Source organism: Tympanuchus pallidicinctus, unplaced genomic scaffold, assembly GCF_026119805.1.
Source record: "Tympanuchus pallidicinctus isolate F22 unplaced genomic scaffold, pur_lepc_1.0 scaffold25, whole genome shotgun sequence".
NCBI classification, from domain to species: domain Eukaryota; kingdom Metazoa; phylum Chordata; class Aves; order Galliformes; family Phasianidae; genus Tympanuchus; species Tympanuchus pallidicinctus.
In genome coordinates, this window is record NW_026294742.1 from 4,758,624 (window position 1) to 4,776,968 (window position 18,345).

Here is an 18,345-nt window from a genome sequence, read left to right on the forward strand (position 1 = left end):
CTCGTTCCCGCCCACCCGGCGCGCGGCGGCGGCGGCGCTGAGGGGAGGCGGGCGGCAGGTAGAAAAGAGGCGCTTTATTGGTACATCCATACGTATATACACAGTATATATATATATATTTATATATAAAAAAAAAGGGTTTATACGCGTCGTACAAACGTTGACGCCCGCGGGTTTGGTTCCGTCCTCGGAGCGCGGTGCGGAGGGGCAGTGTCCAGCACTGGGAGCCGCGGGGGGGCTGGCTGAGGGGCTGCGGCCTCACGGAGCGGAGGGCGGCGGCGGGTCGGGGTTATGGGGGGAGTCCCGTTCCAGGCGGGCCTGATGGCTCTTGGGATGCTATCGCTGGAAGGACCTGGCCTGCTCGTGTCTGTAAAGAATGTGGCAGATGCTTTTGTGTTGACAGTGACAGAAGCTGGGGCTGCTGCTGGAACGGGAGAGGAGCAAACTTTGTCACTTGTTGTGACACGTCTGTTGTGTCAGGCTCTGTGCCTGAAAGGAGCCAGGACGGGCGGCGGAGCCCTCTGTGGCTGCTGGAGGTCAAGGATGGAAGGGAAGAGAGGGGGATGCTCCTTCATCGGAAGGAGTTGGAGGAAGGTGTGCAGCTGAAGAAGTCCTGGCTGATGTGGCGTGGGTAACCCTCCAGCACCTTCACCTGGACGGGGTCAAACTTCCAGTAGTCTCGGCCTCTCAGGAAATAGGCAAAACCTGTGGAAGATAGAGGGAGGAGTAGGTGAGATAGCTTGGCTCAGCTGCCAGCACTAGGTAATACTGAAAGCAGCTGGTTTGTTCAGCACAGCTGCCTAGGCTGAACTGTGGGCAGAGCTGCTGTGCTGACATTGTTGGGAATGGTAACAGCTGGGTAGGACTCTGTGACCATTCATTTACCAGAAGTTTTAAGTTTTCTCTCATCAGATGCTTAAATGTTGATTGTTCTAATTAATACTTTAAAAGAATCCACGGTTCCCTACCCAGGGAAGGGACAGACAGGAGGAGGTCCCTCAGACAAGAGGGACCTGTCTGAGTCTGTATAAACTTCATGGCATGTGCTATGGCTGGGAAGTGTCCACTGCTACCAAATGTCTAAGTCTTTCTGGTGGGAAGTAGCATCACCCTGAGCGCATGCCCCAGAGCAGGCCCTGTCCCCACTGGCACTGACCCAACTCATCCTGAAAAGCAGCATCAATCTCCTGTGGGACACCACGCCAGTCAGCCATGGTGCGGGGGTAGATGTTGTCCACCTGGCGCGTGCGAGGGTTGAAGCGCCAGTAGTTGCCTCCACTGAAGATGTAAATCTTGTTCTTCTCTGCTCCCCACACCAGAGCTGCCTGCACGGGAGAAGCAGGGAGGCCCAGCTCTACAGTTGGGGTGGGACCAGAGACTCTTCTCTCGCCGTCATAAATCCAGTACTGAGAATCTGGTGAGAAGATGGAAAAGCGGACACAGGTTCAGAGGTTCTTAGATGTCAGATAACTTGGCACTGAATTGCAGACTTGAGCTGGTGCCTGGGCAGAGCTCCCAAGGAAAGCTATTTATGAATGCCCACCAAGCGGGTAAGGAATTTAATTCTCCCCTCAATTCAACCAGAATTGTCAGTGGTGGGATTGGGAGGACTCCTAGCAGCTGTCTCTTCTGTATCTGTGGAAGTTATAATACAAGATTTAACTTTACATACTAGCTGCCAGGCTGCCTTTCCTGGCCTCTCATGGTTGTGGTGTTGGAGAGGCCTGTGTTCATTTGAAAGAATGTTTCTCTCTAGCTGCTCCAGTCAGATGGGGTTGCCTGTAGTTTTTGAGGATGCGTTCAGGCAATTGAATCAGCCCTGAACTTTTAGCTTGCCCTGGTTATGCCGAAAAAGGAGTAGAGCCCATCATTGGATAAAGAAATCCACAAAGCTGTAGAGTTTGACCAGACAAAGGCTGATTCTTGTGGCATCTCTGTGGCGAGGCCTGGGGCAGCCAGGCGGTTGCAGAGAAGCAAAATGGGTTATGGACTGGCTCAAGGGGGGCACGTTCCTTGTGTGCCACATCCGTGCACGGGATAGGGCCCAAGGATCAGTCCCTACCCTGCCTGCTTATCTGGAAGAGATCATACGTACAGGCATAAGGGGGACATGTGGCTGTAGAGAGGCAAAGTACAGAACTCCATTTCTTGTTGCCAAGCTGAAACAGAGATGGGGGACATATTTCCAGTTTAGATTAAACTGGAAACTCTGTAATTGCCCTATGGCATGTAATACTTTCCCCTTATCTCATTTTAATTCATGGTTGGAGCCTGCCAGTTTTCACACTGTAAACCTCATCTGCAGGTGAGCAATCTGTTTATGTGGTAAAGCTGCCTGCAGAGCTGCCTGGTGTGGTTTCTGGTGCTTGGTCTCATAGTGCACAGATGGGGCATGCACAGTCAGGGCAGTTGGGCATAGTTACATAGTTCTGTGTCCCTGATATTAAATACACACTTGGAAAGAGCATTAGAGAAAACAATGGAGCTGAAACAGCAGTCCTTGCTGGTCTTAAGCTCCAAAGTTGTCCAGGAGGGCTCACCCCGCTGTGGTGGCTGGTGTTGAATCCCTGTGGTGTCTGGAGGTTGCCTGGCTCTACGTAAGGGCTCCCTTCTTTGTGGGCTCACAGTTTTGGGGTGCTAGCAAAACTCAGTAACTGTGGGCACCAGTGAACCTGCCACTTTTCTCCTGTTTTCATCCCCAAGAAAGATGTTACAAGTGTTTCCTTCCTCCTCTGCCAGCAGCATGGCCAGGGCAGAGGCTCAAAACAATTCCAGAGGCATAGATATGGTTGTGTCTGAAGTAAAAGCGACCCTTTCTTCTCTCTTCTCCCCTTCACATCTGCTAAAAAGCTTAAACAGAGAAAGAAATAAACAGCAAGAATCATGATTTGTTGAGTGTATCCTAAGGGTTTCTTCTCCCAGGGACTTGTTGTGTCCTGAATACCCCGCTGTAAAGAAGACTACTTCTGAGCCATCTGATCCCAGTCCAGCTCTTACCTTGGAAAAACCAGATATTGCCCAGAGGGTCCTCGAAGGTGGCATCGACAGAACTTGGGATCCCCTGCCAGTGACGTGAGGCCAGAGCTGGGTAACCGGCCTGCAGCTTTCCAGCTCGGAGCCGCCACACGTAGCGAGATGTGAAGAAGAACAGCTCTCCCCGGATGGTGGCTGCAGCATCAAAAGCTGTCTCACAGGCATCGGGCTGCGCAGCCTGCCAAAGCATGGCCTGGTCAGGGGCTGGGACCCACGAGAACCGCCCTCACCCAGGCTGGGTTCAGCTGATGAGACAGCCCCGTGTCCAGGACGTCATCCTACTACTGAGCTCAGTGGTGTGCAAGGAAAACAGGCATCAAATCATGTCCAAGACTGCTGCTGGCCCCATGGTGTGGGCAGCCTCAGCAGCTGAGAACACGCCACAGTGATAAAGGAGACAGAGACGAGCTGTTTGCTTACCTCCACGTTGGTGATCTCGTTTGTTTCAAGGTCTGGCTGGGGCAGCTCTGCTGGCTGCATTGGGGTTGGGTCGGGATCCAGTTTGGGTTTCCCATAGAGATACTGGATACCCTGCTTGTCATCCTCGCTCAGACTCAGCGGGTAGCGGAAGATGTAGAAAGGAGACATCAGTGACTTGGAGACAGTTGTGTGCTGCAGGCCCAGCACGTGGCCAAACTCATGAGCAGCCACCTGGAGGAGGTCAGTGCCTGCAAAGGGATGAGACAGGAGACGCTTGTGCCTGTTAGTGTGAGATGGGCAGGCTGTGAGGATGATTCTCTCACAGAGAGGATGCTGTCCTATTAGGCTCATTGCTGCTGATCATCAGCTCCTGACAATGCACTGAGGTATGCTCTAGGAGTCTGACATGCAGCAATAGAAACCTAGCTTGCAGACTGTTCCTGGATGTTTTCCTGTATAGCTCTATACCTTGTTTGTGTGTGTGGTTTTTAAGGGATCAAAGGGCATAATTAATTAAGGGATCCACTGATTCCAGAGCACTGTGAGTGAATTCATATGCTCAGGTATTAGCCTGGGCATGTTGGTAATCTTTAATTCTGTCTCCAGGGACTTCATTAGCTATCTGGAAGGTGAGGATTTTCCACATACTTTTGGAAAGGAGAACTTTGCAGAAAGAAGGAAACCTGGCCTTCAGACGTAAGCGGTGGGTGGGAAGGCTGCTCTTTGTTCACCCAGGCTTGCAGCTGTTGTTAGCTACAGCTATAATGTAGCAGGTAGCACTTATCTCATGCCTGCTGTGGCAGCTCCTGGTGTCACTGGGGTCTCCTCCGGGAATGCAGCCGGCGAGTGGTGGCTGCCACGCAGACAGCAGAGGGAGCTCATTTATTGCTTGTGTATGGATTGTGGCAATAGGAGGGCATTTAAAGATAAACACATAAAAATTCCTCCAGTGTCAAGACCTGCCCTTCTTCACCGAGCACAAGCAGTTGTATGGGAGATTGTACCTCGGGAATATGTGATCAAACAGCGTTTATAAGAGTAAACAGAGAAAAGTGTATTTCAGTAAACAAAAATGTTGCTTGACTGGCAGATGTTATTTACCTTCCAATAGATCATTTTTGAAGTTGATACATTTTAGGGAAATTTGAAAGAGAAACATTAAGCAGCGAAGCTTGTGAGCTGAGGCTGTTTGTTGACAAGTCTCAGCGTATTCCTTCACTTGCCTTCAGCCAGAAATCCTCCGAGCTGCAGCCCAGGTGATGAGAAAGGCAGGGATGTGAGTCAGCTGGTCTCACTGCTCCGAGCGGGATTTCCCTGCTGGCCCAGGGGAGCAGGTCACTGCTCAGCACCGGGATGGGGATGCAGCTGGAAGGGAGCCTGGGAAGGGTGGAGGGGAAGGTGAGCCCTGGTCTTCCTCTGCTGGTCAGCTGCACGTAGAAGCGATGAATTTTTGCAGCACTGACACAATTAGATCAACACACCTAGGTCAGCTGACAAAGTGGGGTCTCTGTGTCAGTGATTTATTACAAACTTTCAGACACTTGTGTTTAGCTTGGCAGGATCCTCACTCGATGCTTTCCAGTGTTGGCAGATCTGCAGCAGTACTGTCAGATTCTCTGGGGAGGTGAAGGACAGCACGTCTGCAGGAGCTGTGCTGGGTGCTTTGCTGCCCCTCACAGAAGGTCCTCTGCATGCAGTCCTGCTCCCTGCACGGCTCTGGGCTGACCCTGAGGCACCTCACCCCCTCTGCTCTGCCATGTATGTAATGAGGCTAAGGATTTTCCTATCTCTGAGAGCTTAGGCAAGGATTAAACCGTGTTTATATCATAAAGCTCTTTTCGGCATATTAAATAGCAATTAGCTGCAAAGACCTTTTATAACATTTATTTATGGAAGGCAGAGGGGGGAAAAGGCCATGGAACAGGGCTGGGTTCTGATGGGAACTGGCATCTGTTTTGACAGTTCTGGTTTGGCTCCAACGCTGTCTATGAGAGAATGTAGGAAATTCTTCATGCAGCCCCAATGGGAGGTGCAAAGTGTCAGAACCCACCTGTCCCTGAGAAGCAGAAAGGTTTCAGCAGCAAGACCTGGTGCTGAGATTCTTGTATCAGGATGGCAAGGACCAAGTCGGACACGTGATAGTCCTGTCCCCCACAGAGCCAACCTGGTGTTCACCTGACAGAATCGGACTTGAGGGCGACCCGTCTGAGTCCTGACATCAATGTGGACAAAATATCTGGAAAACCTCAGAGGGGCAGAGCTTTAACTCGGGCTTTGTGATTGTCTTTGTCCCTGCACTAGTTTGGGTGGCTCTTGCAGAAACGGATGCTTTGGGCGCTGGTCCAGATGGTCCCAAGTGGTACTGTGGTATCACATGGATACTGTGACGCCAGGCCCCAAATGCCTGAGCAATGAGCTACCAGCTCCGATCTATTATTAGCAAAGAAAAAAATGTCTTGACTTGCAGTGGCATTGTTTATGGTCAGAGCATTCCCAGGCCACAGGGACAGAGCTGGAGCCTGGGTAGATTCCCTTTATGGACTTGTTCAAAGGGAAAATACTCTGAGGGCATGCAGGACTGAGTCTGAGGCCTGATTGCTATGCTGTCCTTTGGAAGCCACTTGGTGTGTCATCCAGTGTGTGAGCCTGTGTCTGCTCTGGGAATCCAAGTGCTGGGCATAGGCTTTGCTGTGGCTGGAAGAGGACAAAAAAGTCCAGCAGGCTTGTAAGTGGCAGGAAGTGACAATACATCCCACAACAATGATGGTTGCGTATCAATTTTACAGGGCCCCTGCTCAAAGCACAGTTAAATAATCTCTAAGTGCGCCGACAGACACCTGGCACAGCACAGCTGCCTTAAACAGTACCATACCCAGGTTGTTCCCGATCGTCCATGTCTCATCGTAGTCAAAATGGACATCTCCTTCCCGATGCGTCTTGGGGAAGAATGCGTGTGCCAGGATCCCTCCGGGCCCATCAAAGGGCAAATTGTCACCATGCCAGTACCTGGAGGGGAACCACAGCGCGCCTCAGACAAACAGCCATGTGGCTCAGGTGCTTGGCACTGCACGGCCCAAAGTGGAGAATCGCTGCGAGGAGACAGCAGGTCTCCGTCCCACCACAAGCTCATCCCATAATTGACTGCTTGGAGCCCTACAGGTTGATGCCAACCTGGTTCTGTGCCAGGGCACTCAGTAAGTAGAGCCCCATCACACCAAGCCCAGGGGAGTTTTATGGTTTTCTCAAGACACAGCTGAAGATGGAACCTAAAGAATTAAATGGGTGCCGGAGCCAGAATTGAATCAACCTGGCTGAATGGCAGGGAATGTGGAGGGGCAGCCTGTGAGGAAGCCAGCCAAATCCTCAGGTCCTCACTCAAGCCGAGCCCACTGTTGGCAACTGAAGGAATTCCATGGGATGTGACCACTGTAGGGAGCTGAGGGTGGCACAGGCAAATACACAGAACACAAATTGCGTCCCTGCTTGGACAGTCTCCACTGCCGTTCTCAGTTTTGTGCAAACAGGCCACAGAGGGAAGCCTTTGCTCCTGTGAATGTTTTGCCAGCCATTAATTTCAAGCCAAGAGCCAAAATTCATTTAACAAGGAAGCTATATTTGTCTTCAGGCAGACAGTTACATTGTACTGTCAGGGGACAGGATGGAGGACCTGAAGATGGAACGTCAAAACAAACACTTAGGAAAACAGCCTGTGGGCAGAGAAATGTAAATATACGCAGAGTTAATGACGGATTAGTAACGGTACTGTGCACAGCCAGCACAGAACAGCTGCATTTACACTAAGCGGCCCACATCTGACAGAAAAACCAAAAACATGCCCAAGTCTGAGAGCTGAAATATGAGTCTCCCTGTCAGTGCCCGTGCTGTGCTGGCAGCTCAGCTGCAGGCCTGGGATCTCCTACTCGGTGCTGCTGCTCCATCTGGGAGCAGTGTGTTGCTGCCCGCCGCGCTCACCTTGTGAAATCAATGACAATGTCAGCCCGGCCCTCCTGAACCTCAGTGAAGGTCAGCGGTGTCACATCGCTCCAGACTTTCAAAGCCTCCTCGATGGTCCTTCTCACTTTGGTTTTCACAAGTTGCCACGGGAATCTGATAATTCTGAAAGGCAAAAGACCCAAGGGGAAAAGAGCATCAGCCACTCCCTCTTGGCACCAGAGTACCTCCAATCCAGAGATGCTCCATTCCAGAACCCTCTTCCATGCAACATTGCAGCAGACAAATTCCATCAGTGCTGAAACCCTCGGGCTACTGGGCCCAGAGGGGAGCTGTGCTTTTCTGGAGTAAAGGGCTGCAGCATTTCCCAGTTCTGTCTTGAGTCCATCCCCACAGAGCTGCCTGGAAGTGGTGTGATATTATTTTAGCCCATCAATCTTTTTGACCCTGGAAATCTGGGCTTGCTCAGAGCAGCTGCCTATTCTGCTCTCTGCAACATAATCAGAGTGTCAGGTCTGCTACAAAAGGAGCTTGCTTTCCCTTCCACTAACAGTGTTGGTGTGTGTTCATCTCAGCTGTGTTTCCTCCTTTAACACTTGACCAAAGTAAAAAATGGAAGAAGCCTTTCTTTCATCTGTAGCCTCCTAACGCTGTGAGGAACAATCTTCTGCACTCAATTAAACAAAATATTATTTGTGTGCTGTTGAAGTCCTTACAAGTGTGCTCACTTCAGCACTCACACCTCACACCCTATGGGGAACTGGGGAGACAACAAACCTTCCCTTAGACCTGATCAGCAGATCTGCACTTGAGAATGTGTGGGCTGGTTTGGGCAAAACTTGACACCAGAATCATGTTTATGGGAACATCAATAGCAGCAGCATAAAACTGACTTTTTAAAACAAACTGTGAGGTCAGCCTATGGAATGATGGCTGTGGGGGGCAAAAGCACAGCAGGATTATGCTGCTGCACAGCTCAGTGTGCATTGGGGTTTGATATGGGGAAGCAAAGGCATGCGTGGAGATGCTGTTGTGGACAAGCTGAGGGGTGGCTGTGCAGAAGGTGTTGGGATGGGGGAGTGAGCAGCTGCATTTACAGGAACACGTGCGTGAAGGGATGGAGAGGTGCTGGGTGCAGTCCTGCAGGCGGTTTGGTGTGTGGCTGCCCTGCCAAGCTGGTTATACCCAGCTCAGGGCTGCCCTCCTACTTGTATGAGGACATCACAGCATGCCGCAGTCAAGGGACATCAGATGGAGAGTTTTAGGGAGGGAGAAGCCATTGAGTCTTACTCTCATTTCACATCTCTCTTACTTGTAGGTGAGGTCAGTCTTGTCCCAGCGTCCCCCGGAAAGGACGAAGCGTTTCTGCCGGTTGCGCCCGTTCTGGCCGTCCGGCAGCACCGGGAGGTCTGGCACACCACAGCGGGGTGGGTTCCAGCCTGCTGCCTGCTCATCTGCACCCATGGGGAAGCCCTTGGCGGCCACCCCAGTCCCTACCAGGGATGAAAGCCAGGGACTCTGCTCCTTCCAGGTGTGATGTTTTCGAGACATGTCCTGGAAGAGAAAAACAAAGCTGTCACTTCTGTGTCTTGGATATGAGAGGTCTTGATGGAGGAATGGACATCTACCAACAGCAGACCTGCAGAGGTGAGTTCCGCCTCTCCCTGGTTTCTTCCCTGGCTGCTAAGGCACATCCTGCTGCCCACAGACATCCTCAGTTCCCTGGGTTCCTGCTCTGAGGCAAGGCCATACCTGTGAACAAAGTCTAATTCCATAGCACCCCCTACATCTACTTTTGGTCCACATTTCCTTGACAACTGGACAGCATGAAATGCTTTTGCAAACTGTGGATAAGAACCAGACCCTCCAAACTTGAAACAAATCACTAGGGAGGGAGTAAAATTTCCCACTTTTCACCACATCCTTGTGTTCCCTCCTTGCCCTGATAGCGGTGATGTGGGTGATGTGAGAAGGAGAAAGCCTTTAGTCCCCAGCACGTGGTTGTGCTCCCGTTGTCCCTCCTGTGGTGTTGTAGTGCGATAAGCAGACCCCTGGCATGGCTCAGGGGCTGCACGAGCTGGAGAGCAGGATACACGGATCTGGAGGGTGACAGAGCCCAGGGCAGAGCAGCAGTGACTGTTCCTGCGGTCCCTGTCACTGTGTGAGAGAGAGAAGGACAGGACCATCCCCCCTTGCCTCACTATGTCTGTAGATCTGCTTGCAGAAAGGTCACTCCACTCTCTCACACTTAATTAGAAAAGCATGGTTCCTCTTGGAAGCATTAATTAGTGCTAATTAACTGATTTCCACTGGTTTCCCAACTAACAGCAAGATTATGGGTCACAGGACCACCATGATACGTGAGTCAAGCTTAATCCCCAATCTGCTGTGAGGTACATAAGATGAGAAGATGCTTGATTCCCGAGTAACTGTGCTGTGTGAGCCCTGGGTCCAAATGCAGCCCTTTTTGCCTCATGCTGTGCAGCCAGATTTAAATGTGCTTGAGCACCAGGAGGGCTTGAGATGCAGCAGTGATGCATCTGCTCAAGCAGGCAGGCTCCGTCGCACAGGGCTTGAGTCGTGTGTAGGGCTCTCTTCCTTCCCTTGCACAGAGCTGCCTGCTTTCAGGCCAGCTCTCCCGCCTGCCTAAGGACTGAGGGTCGGGCTGGCGCGATGCCAGCGCTGCCGCAATGCCGTGTAATCCGCGTGCTGCCGTCCCTCTGTTCCCCTACAATGAGCCCATTCATGCGGGCAGGAATGAAGTGTGAAGCCCTTGGCATTAATTCCGCTACTGGGCTTTGACTCTGAGACTGCCCCGTGCCTCGGAGTGATGCATAGGTGGGCACAGGAGCCAGAGGGGTTGCACAAGGTGCAGTTCAGGTGTCCAGTTCTTTGTATGTCTGTCACTACTTCATGGTGCTGGTTTGTCCTCCCTGTCAGTCAGCCAGCCTGGGGCTTGGCATCTGCCAGCCCTTGCCTTAGAAACCAGCCTCTGCATCAACCCCATCCTGGCATCCCGCTGCACTTTCACACACCGCTAAGAAGGGCAAAGAAAGCCATTTTATGTCTTGCACAACAAAGCCCACTCAACCCACCAGCCATTGCATGGGGAATCCGTCCAATCCTTTAGTGAAAGGAGGGTGCATGAGTTGGCCAGTCCAAGAGGAGGCTGCACCAGCCTGCTTCCATTGAATGCCAGAGCCCTGCCAAGCGCAAGATACCTGTCTTTCTAAGCTGAACTCTCTAAGAGTGGCTTGGCATCCTGCCTTCCCAGGCAGCTAATGTTTGAGAAGGACAGCTGGCAGGAGGAACTCATAAGGATTGTGTCCTGGCCAATATTTTATTCTCAGCCCCCATGAGACCCTCTGCCAAGCATATAACAGCAGCTGCGTCTGCCGATGCTTTTCACCAAAGCCCAGTCTGAAAGGCTCTTGGCTTCCCACACTGCATGCGCTGCTCAGGAGAACTCTGCTACCATGGGGTGATGAATGTGTCTGCATCTCCAGGGCCAGGAGGCATCAGGCAACCACTTCAAGGCACACAGGGAACAGGAGTGGAGATGGACTCCGGGGAAAGCCCTCACTGTGGAAGTGGGACGGGAGTTACCCAGGCAGGCAAGTGAGCTGAAATTGAAGATGGGCTTTTTGTCTTGGCTATGATAGCAAGATCTACCCTAACTGCTGGAGGCCTGACAATTGGAGGAAAAGTCAATTGTTGGCTTTTTGGCTAGGAACACTGGCATAAACTAGAGATTATCAACGTCTGAGCAGAAGCAGAGAGGAGAAATTACCTTTTTCCTTCTTGCCCTGGGGGAACCTATGTTCCGGGGGTAAGGACAGCCAGGTTTTGTCTCTACTGTTTGGTTAACTTGAGCTTGTTGGCACAAACTCCAAACATCCAGACCCAACTTTACCTTTAAGCAGGACCCTCCCTGCTCCACCTGCCTTCCCGCTGCCATGACTGAGCCTGACTGGGCTTGGGAGGGGACACCAGCAGGTCCCTTGGGTGGAAGCAGGACGTTAGACCTGCCCTGCTGCCCCTGCACTTGCTGCACCCCTGCACAAACAGTGGTAGGGCATAGAGTCTCTCTCTGCCGTCACCACACTGACATTAGCATGATGGCAGGAAAGGGCTGGAAAATGCCACTGCAGGCACAGCCAGCAAGGGGAAATGTGACGGGCAGAAACCACTTTCCAAACAATGCTCAGGAGACGTATCAGGCTGGAGATTTCAGCCTCCTTGACTGGACACACCTCACTGCAGTCACTTCCCAAGGCTTAGATAAGGCACATCCTGTCACTTAAGGTTGAATCCCTTCCACCCTGTGCTGAAACCACCCATCTATGGGATATGTATGGGAATTTCAGGGAGCACTTGCTTTGTTTTATTGAGCTCTTCATATGTGGTATGCCCTAACTGTATGCTTAGGGGTTTGCTTAGAGCTGTGCTGCTGCTGAAGCAAGGACAAACCTGTGGAGAAGGGCTTAGGAAGGCAACAGCTGTAGGGTAACCATGAGGGCATCCCCACTCCTCCCATCCTGCCAGCAGAGGGGAAAGGACTGCTGAAGACCAAAAGCAAGGGGAGGTCTCTGCAAGCCAGGAAAGACATTCAGAACGGCCAAAAGCAGAACTGGTTCAGAGCACAAGAACAGCACCTGCAGGGAAGATGGGAAATCAGACAGTGTGAGAGAGCCTGCCTCACCTCCTGCCAGCCTGGGGGAGCCAAGGGCTGCAGAAGACTGAGCATGCCAGCTCTCCCCAGTGACAGCTGATCCCCAGCCCACCAGAAGCCTCCCATGCAAAGGGCTGCCTCTGAGCCTACAGCAGTCTGCAGCCCTTTGCACTGTCCTTCACAGGATAACCCATAGTCAGGGATGGTGAGTGTACACAGGAACAGGCAGCTTCCCACGGGGGAAGAAGCCAAGGCTTTGCAATGGAGACTGAGCAGCAAAATTTCTGCAAGTGCAGAGCAGAAGTGGTTGAGTGCAGTGGGACTGCCAGGCCTGAAACCCAGAGCAAAGAGCAGAGGAACAAAACTGTTCACAAAGAGGGCTGCAGAGAAAGAGAAACCTCTTCTTAACAGCCTTGTGACCAAAAGGTTGAGGGGGAGCTGGAGGGAAGGACTGATCCCATGGGAGAGCAGAAACCACCATGGAGGTGCTGACTGCCCACTCGGTTCCTTCCAGCTGTCTCAGTACTCAAATTCTGTGACAACATACATCTCTCCAGCTCTGATGGGGCCAGATGAACATCAGCCAAACTTCCCAGGAAGTGTCCCAGCCATCCCAAGGAGCCAGGAGCATCTTCAACCTCATTGTGTTGGGCAGCACTCATCCCCCAGAAAAGAGAAGCAGCCAGAGCAGCACAGCTACAATGGGTGTATAAAAAACCTCAAGAGCAAGGCCACCGCCAGGTACAGACAACTTCGGTGCTCTCCTCTGACTGGGTCCATCCTCTGCTGCCTGCCCTGAACTTAAACTTGTCTTCTCTGTCACACACCTAATTACCTCCACGGCTGGGCTCCTGCTGACTCCTGCAGCACAGACATGAAAGGAGACCCCCCTCCCTGTCAGATGGGAGGGACTGGACAAGCTACAGCATGAATTCCATCAGTCTTGGATACTTCCCCTGTGGCTGAGGGCTGTTTTCTTTTCTGCTGTGGGATGAGTAGATGGGCTTTCTCCCCACCTCCTTGCCCCTTCTGATACTTTTCTATTTCTCCTTGTTTTCTTCTTCTGTTACTCAGAGTATTTGGTGTGGCCCTAGTATTTGCTCTCCCTTTGGCTAGTGGGATTATCCTCCTCCCATCCATGAGTCTGCACCTTGGAGCACTCCTTCCCTTAGTTCAAGAGCAGATACGATTTCCCCTGTGGCTCTCATGTACAACAGTTCCAGCATGTCTTTTCTGCTGCCAGGCAGCTGTGCCCCCTCAGTGGCTGTGCACTGCTGAGCAGGCTCTTGGTGATGGTCTTGCTGGACATCAGCACTGGTTTCCTCAGGCACAGAGCACTCTGCCCAGTATTTTGACCAGCCTGCTTCTCATCCCAGCACGGGTCTGCAGGGTTGGATTGGAAGTGCACTTGCAGCTGTTAGCATTGAAACCGGGGTCACCCTGCTCTGGAGTAGAGAGTGGAGGCAGACCATAAGCGCAGCACTGGATGGTCACAAAGGTGTGAATGCTGTAGCTGAAAGTCCACAGCAGAAACATCTTTTTTGTGCTGCTGAAGGCACAGTTAATGGAAATGCTGCAGAAGAAGTGTGTAAGCAAAGTCAACAGATTATTGGTCCTCCTCCCTGAACAAGTCTCTCTCCCAACCCCTTTGAATTCTTTACTTACACCAAACACATCTATAACAGGACTGGCTCCTTCAAGCTGCGCTGCAGCTCTGTCCTACTGCACACAGAGCAGAGGGAATGGAAAGGAAAAGGCCAACCTTTGGCCAAACGAGGTCAAATGGGAGGTGCTGCAGTTCCTGGCCTTCGCACAGTTGGAGGTTCCTCTCTGCTCGCTCTCATACTTCACAGCACCACCAAGCACGACCTCCTGGGGCCTGACGGTTTGTTTCCGGATTATTTGGTGATAGTTGTTGTTGGCAGCGAAAGAAGGAAAATGTTTATTTTTCCTAAGCAACACAGAACACGAAACATTATAGACTGCAAATGTTTATGCCCACAGTCAGAATGAAAAGGCTCAGGCTCTGATGTAACAACAGAAAGCAAATGAATAAACACTGCAGGACTATTTTTGTTATCAGGCGCTTTAATTACATAACAATTTGTGAGTCTGGTCCATCATTAACTCTGCAGCCATGCTGCTGGTGTCACCCAAGCAACAGTTTGCCAGAAGCAGCAGTACTTAGAAAGCAAACAAGCCTCAGGATGCCAGGACAGTGGAAGGTTTCAAGAGCCCTTAGGCTGATGACCTAGAAATCCCCTTGAAGACAAGAAACTAATCTAGGATGCAGTGCTCTCCAGCCAGATGAGGAAGGGCTGAGATCTTTTTGTTCACTGTGCATTTACATCCAAGCTGAGGTGAGCGATGAGCGACTGGTGCTCAACCCAGGGACAACAGCCAGGACACCTCTCACTGGTACAGCCACCAGGCACAGTGCAGCCCTCTGCAGGGCTATGGGGGATGTTCTGCCTTCAGGGAATGCAGGCAGGGATCTCCAAACCCACAAGACAGCACTGGCCACCTGCCTGATGTGCTGGAGACGTCCAGTGGACTTTCTCCCTCCACTAATTTTCAGAGCCACTTAAGTGAGATGGTGTGAGATTGTGATGCCTCTCTCCTTAACCCCACTGTCCACAAGGAGGACAGCTACAAGCAGACTCAGCATGAAAAGTTTTCCACAGAAGCCCCATTTTGAACAACACCTTTGCCCTGCTTCTACGAGCCCCTCTGAGCTGTGGGCCAGGGCAGACTGCACCCAGGGGAGCGAGTAAAAGTGAGCGTGTGCTGCAGCGTGGGGTCTTCACAGAGTGCTCCTCTCCCCTCTTCTCCCTTTCAGCCTGCTTTGTCAGCTGCACCCCATTTGCCACACTGCAGGGTGTGTGCATGTTGCATGTGAAAGCACAAACACAACAGGCCCACTGGAGAATAACTGCTTACATGTGTCTTGAGTCTCTCCCAGAGCAGAGGATAAACATGCCTAAAATTACCCCAACACTCATTGCAGTATTTAAATAGCCAAACCAAACAGCGCAAATCAAACCCTTCCTGCAGGAGCCGCCTCGCCAGCTCCGCTGAGAGCTGGGGGCTGCAGCAGAGCAGTGCAGGGAGCCCAGGACTGTCGGCTTTGGGGGCACAGCTGCGGCGTGCAGCTCCCAGGTGATGGTGCTGGCAGCTGGGGAGGTGCCACTGCTTTTCCACGGAGTTTCCCAGCAAGCGGAGTGACTTTGAATTCCCAGGGGAGCTGAAAGCAATGCAGGAATTCAGCACGCGCCGTGCACTGCCCAAAGACTGCAGTTCTTTTGTTCTCAAGTTTTACTGTGGACACCAGACACAGCCTGTGTTTTACCCTGTTTTTTCTTTCTTAGGCATAAAGGCAAAAGTGAAGGAGAGCTACAGAGCTTCCTACAAAGACTGAAGCTTCTCAAGCCCAGCCTTAAAATGAATTTTAACCCTTTATTCCCCTCCCTCCCCAATTACAGCTATTGTCATTTGGTGTTGCAGCACCCAGCAGCCCCAGTCTGGGTACGGGGTGTTGGCAGTGCAGCCCTCGCCCACACCTCCTACTGGCACAGCCAGAGGAAGTCACCATGTTCTGTCTCAGAGGAGCAAGCCTCCTTTCCCAGCTCAGTCCTTTGGCTCCCTTCTCATTCATCACCTGACAGCACAAGGTGCACAGGAAGGAAAACAGCTGCAGTTAGACATGGGGAAACATCTCTTTGTGCAGAAGGACTAAAATTAGCCAGGAGAGCATGTGATGGCATGGCAGAGCTCTCTTACAAGGGCAGAGAAGGGATGAGGCCAGAAATTCACTGACAACCATGCAGTCCTCCTCGCTGCAATCACTGCTCCACCCCACAGCGTACCCCAGCAGGGGCACTGGGAGTGGGATGAGGCACTTTGCTGTCATCTTACTTGCCGAGAGCAACGACTGTGATGCTGTCTGTACTTGGAGGCACCAGAATGCCCTTCAGGAGCACACCAGATAAGGAACATGTACCCAAAAGGAAATCTGAGATGATCCTTTCTATCTGAAAGGATGGAAAAACATCTGTCCATTTCAACCCTCAAAGCAGCGCAGCCACTCTCTGCAAAGACTGAATGAAACGTTGATTTACAACCCCGATCTCCACGAGGCTGATCAAACACACCAGCACAAGATGCTCCTTAGCAAAACATATTTGTACGGGTATCACGTGCAGTTACTCGAGCCAAGACAAAAGTATGAGCGCTCAGGATGCGGAGCGCTAACCCAGAGTGAGGAGGAAACAGTCTCGGGACAGCAGGCTACCAGCTGGGGGTCCGACCAGCCCTCACAGCCGGCCGGCAGCTGCACGCACCATGGGAGGAACGCGAACGGTGCGAGGACCGGACCCACGTCTGTAGGATGTGACACACGTGACCGGCTCTCCCGTCCCCGGGGAACCTCGCGAGTCCTTGCCGGCAGCAGGAGCGGAGCCCGCTCAGGTCCCTTCGGGAGCGGCAGCGTCCCAGCCTGCGTGCGGCCCCCAGCACGGCGAGCGGCCCCGCACGCAGCAGCACCGCCGGCCGTGCGCTCTGCCTCTTCGCAGCCGCCCCGCGCGGCCGCCGCTGTGGGTGAGAGCCGCGGGAACGCCCGGCCTCGCCTTCCTCAGAGTGACGGCTGAGCCAAGAGCGGTGACATTTGGTTTGGAATAATACAAGCGCTTCGGGGGCCGAGGCTGCTCGGTGCCAAGTCCCAGCCCACGGCATACTTAGCAGCCAAGTTAGAAAGTGCTCAGATGACAGAGCCGAGAGTAAAACCATCGGCAGACCCTCAGCTAATCCCCGCGGGCTGCTACCGGGCATTCACTTTGCCGTTGCTTTACGGCACACCGGTGCAGCACACGCCTAAGAAGCCAACGAGCCGCTCCCGGTGCCTCCCGTCGCCGCTCCCCGGCACGGCGCCGCAGCCGCATCCCAGGTGCCGGAACCAGGCGGCCCCTGCTGCCTGCTCGCCCCTCTCCTCCGGTTATCCCGTCTCCTCGCTCTCACGCGGAACGGCCGCTTCCGATGCCTTTAAGGCGGGGGATCCTCTCGCAAACCCTCTTTGTCCCGGTGCCCGCCCGGGGGCCGTGCCCGTCCCCACTCACCGGCTTGTGGCGGCGGGCGGGCGCGGCGGGCGCGCAGTGCAGCAGGGCGGCGGCGAGCAGCGCGGCGGCGGGCAGCGGCGGGCGGGCCATGCCGGGCGGCGAGGAGCGGCCGAGCCGGGCGGGCTCGGACATGGGGCGGGGGGGGTCCCGCAGCGCCTTTTATCCCCCCGCGGCCGCCTGCCCTCCCCCCGCGCCTCCCTCCCTCCCTCCCTCCCGCCCGCCGCCGCTCCTGCCTTTTGTTCTCCCCTCGTCGGGTTACAGCCGTGCGGGCCGAGGGGATGCGGCCCGTCGGTACCGCGGGCGGAGCCGCCCCGGAACGGGGCCGCCCCGCCGCTCCCCGGCCCCCCCGGGCTTCACGCCCCGTTGGGAGGGAGGGAGTGAGGCGCCGGGAGCCGCGGCCGGACGGCGCAGGGCTGCCGGGGGCTGCAGCACCGGCTGGGGGGGAGAGGAGAAGGAGAACGAGGAAGAAGAGAAGGAGGAGGTGCGGGGCTGCGCACTGCTGCCCCAGGCTGACGATGCTGCTTCGCCTCCGGCCGTCTGCATCTGCAGCGAGGCAGCACCTGGCTGCAAGTTGCACACACGCTGCAAGCGCTTCCTTCCAGTCCCGAGCTGGTTTCTGCTCTCACTGGGATGGTGTTCGAAATTGGGACTGCTCTGCGTGGCAGCTTGGGAGGGGGTTTGAAAAGTGGTGCTGAAATCCCACAAGTGTTCACCATTCTCCGCCCCGTGCGTGCTTTGTGGGGCCACAAAAGCTCTTGGAGCTGCCTCAAAGCAGGTTAGAAGAAATGGGTCAGATGTTCTGCTTTCGTCTGTGACAGTTCATTAAAGGACTGATGCCTGGGTCGAAGGGAGCAAGTGGGAGGGCAGTGAAGGTGTTTTCCAGTTCCCCTCCACAGGACAAAAACCATCCTCTGCACGCCTGGATGTTTCAGTGCCCACAGGGAAGACCTGATCTCTGGATTTAACACAGGAAATGTGCCTGCATCACTGCTTTGCATTTGTGGGACTCTGTGGGAGCCCCTGTGTGCGCCTGGCCCTTCACCACCCACAGGAAGGCTTTCCCTGGGCAGGATGCTGAGGAAGGGGAAGGAAGGGTAAACCTCTGATTTGGGGATGCCAAAGCCTCCATCCGCTCAGCCTGGAGATGGAGGCAGGCAG

At 53.4% G+C, this 18,345-nt stretch overlaps 1 protein-coding gene and 1 long non-coding RNA gene across 3 annotated transcripts; one reads left to right on the plus strand and one right to left on the minus strand.

Annotated features, from left to right (window-relative positions):
* The first annotated feature begins 9 nt into the window (after positions 1–9).
* Positions 10–12,697, plus strand: LOC128083909 (uncharacterized). The gene is made up of 4 exons (XR_008208247.1): positions 10–80; positions 8,723–8,831; positions 8,936–9,051; positions 12,591–12,697. It is a non-coding gene; the product is annotated as an uncharacterized LOC128083909 (long non-coding RNA).
* MMP11 (matrix metallopeptidase 11) lies at positions 60–17,319 on the minus strand. 2 transcript variants are annotated; one of them, XM_052689530.1, is made up of 8 exons: positions 17,188–17,319; positions 8,717–8,958; positions 7,426–7,569; positions 6,326–6,459; positions 3,454–3,701; positions 2,998–3,211; positions 1,157–1,414; positions 60–705 (listed from the first exon to the last, which is right to left on the minus strand). In XM_052689530.1, the coding sequence occupies exons 1-8, from the start codon at positions 17,317–17,319 to the stop codon at positions 572–574; spliced, it is 1,506 nt and encodes a 501-aa protein (XP_052545490.1). In that variant the 3' UTR covers positions 60–571. The 2 variants fall into 2 exon arrangements, with proteins under 2 accessions (XP_052545490.1, XP_052545491.1); XM_052689531.1 differs by lacking the exon at positions 17,188–17,319 and adding an exon at positions 11,875–11,959.
* Between the last annotated feature and the right edge of the window lie 1,026 nt (positions 17,320–18,345).

What these genes read in the sequence shown, in the direction of transcription:
- MMP11 (XM_052689530.1), bottom strand. Translation starts at nt 17,319, where the DNA reads ATGTCCGAGCCCGCCCGGCTCGGCCGCTCCTCGCCGCCCGGCATGGCC. An exon ending in AAGACTGACCTCACCTACAA is followed by an intron (nt 7,570 to 8,716) that starts GTAAGAGAGATG and finishes TTTGCCTTTCAG; the next exon opens with AATTATCAGATTCCCGTGGC. An exon ending in ACGAGATCACCAACGTGGAG is followed by an intron (nt 3,212 to 3,453) that starts GTAAGCAAACAG and finishes ATGCTTTGGCAG; the next exon opens with GCTGCGCAGCCCGATGCCTG.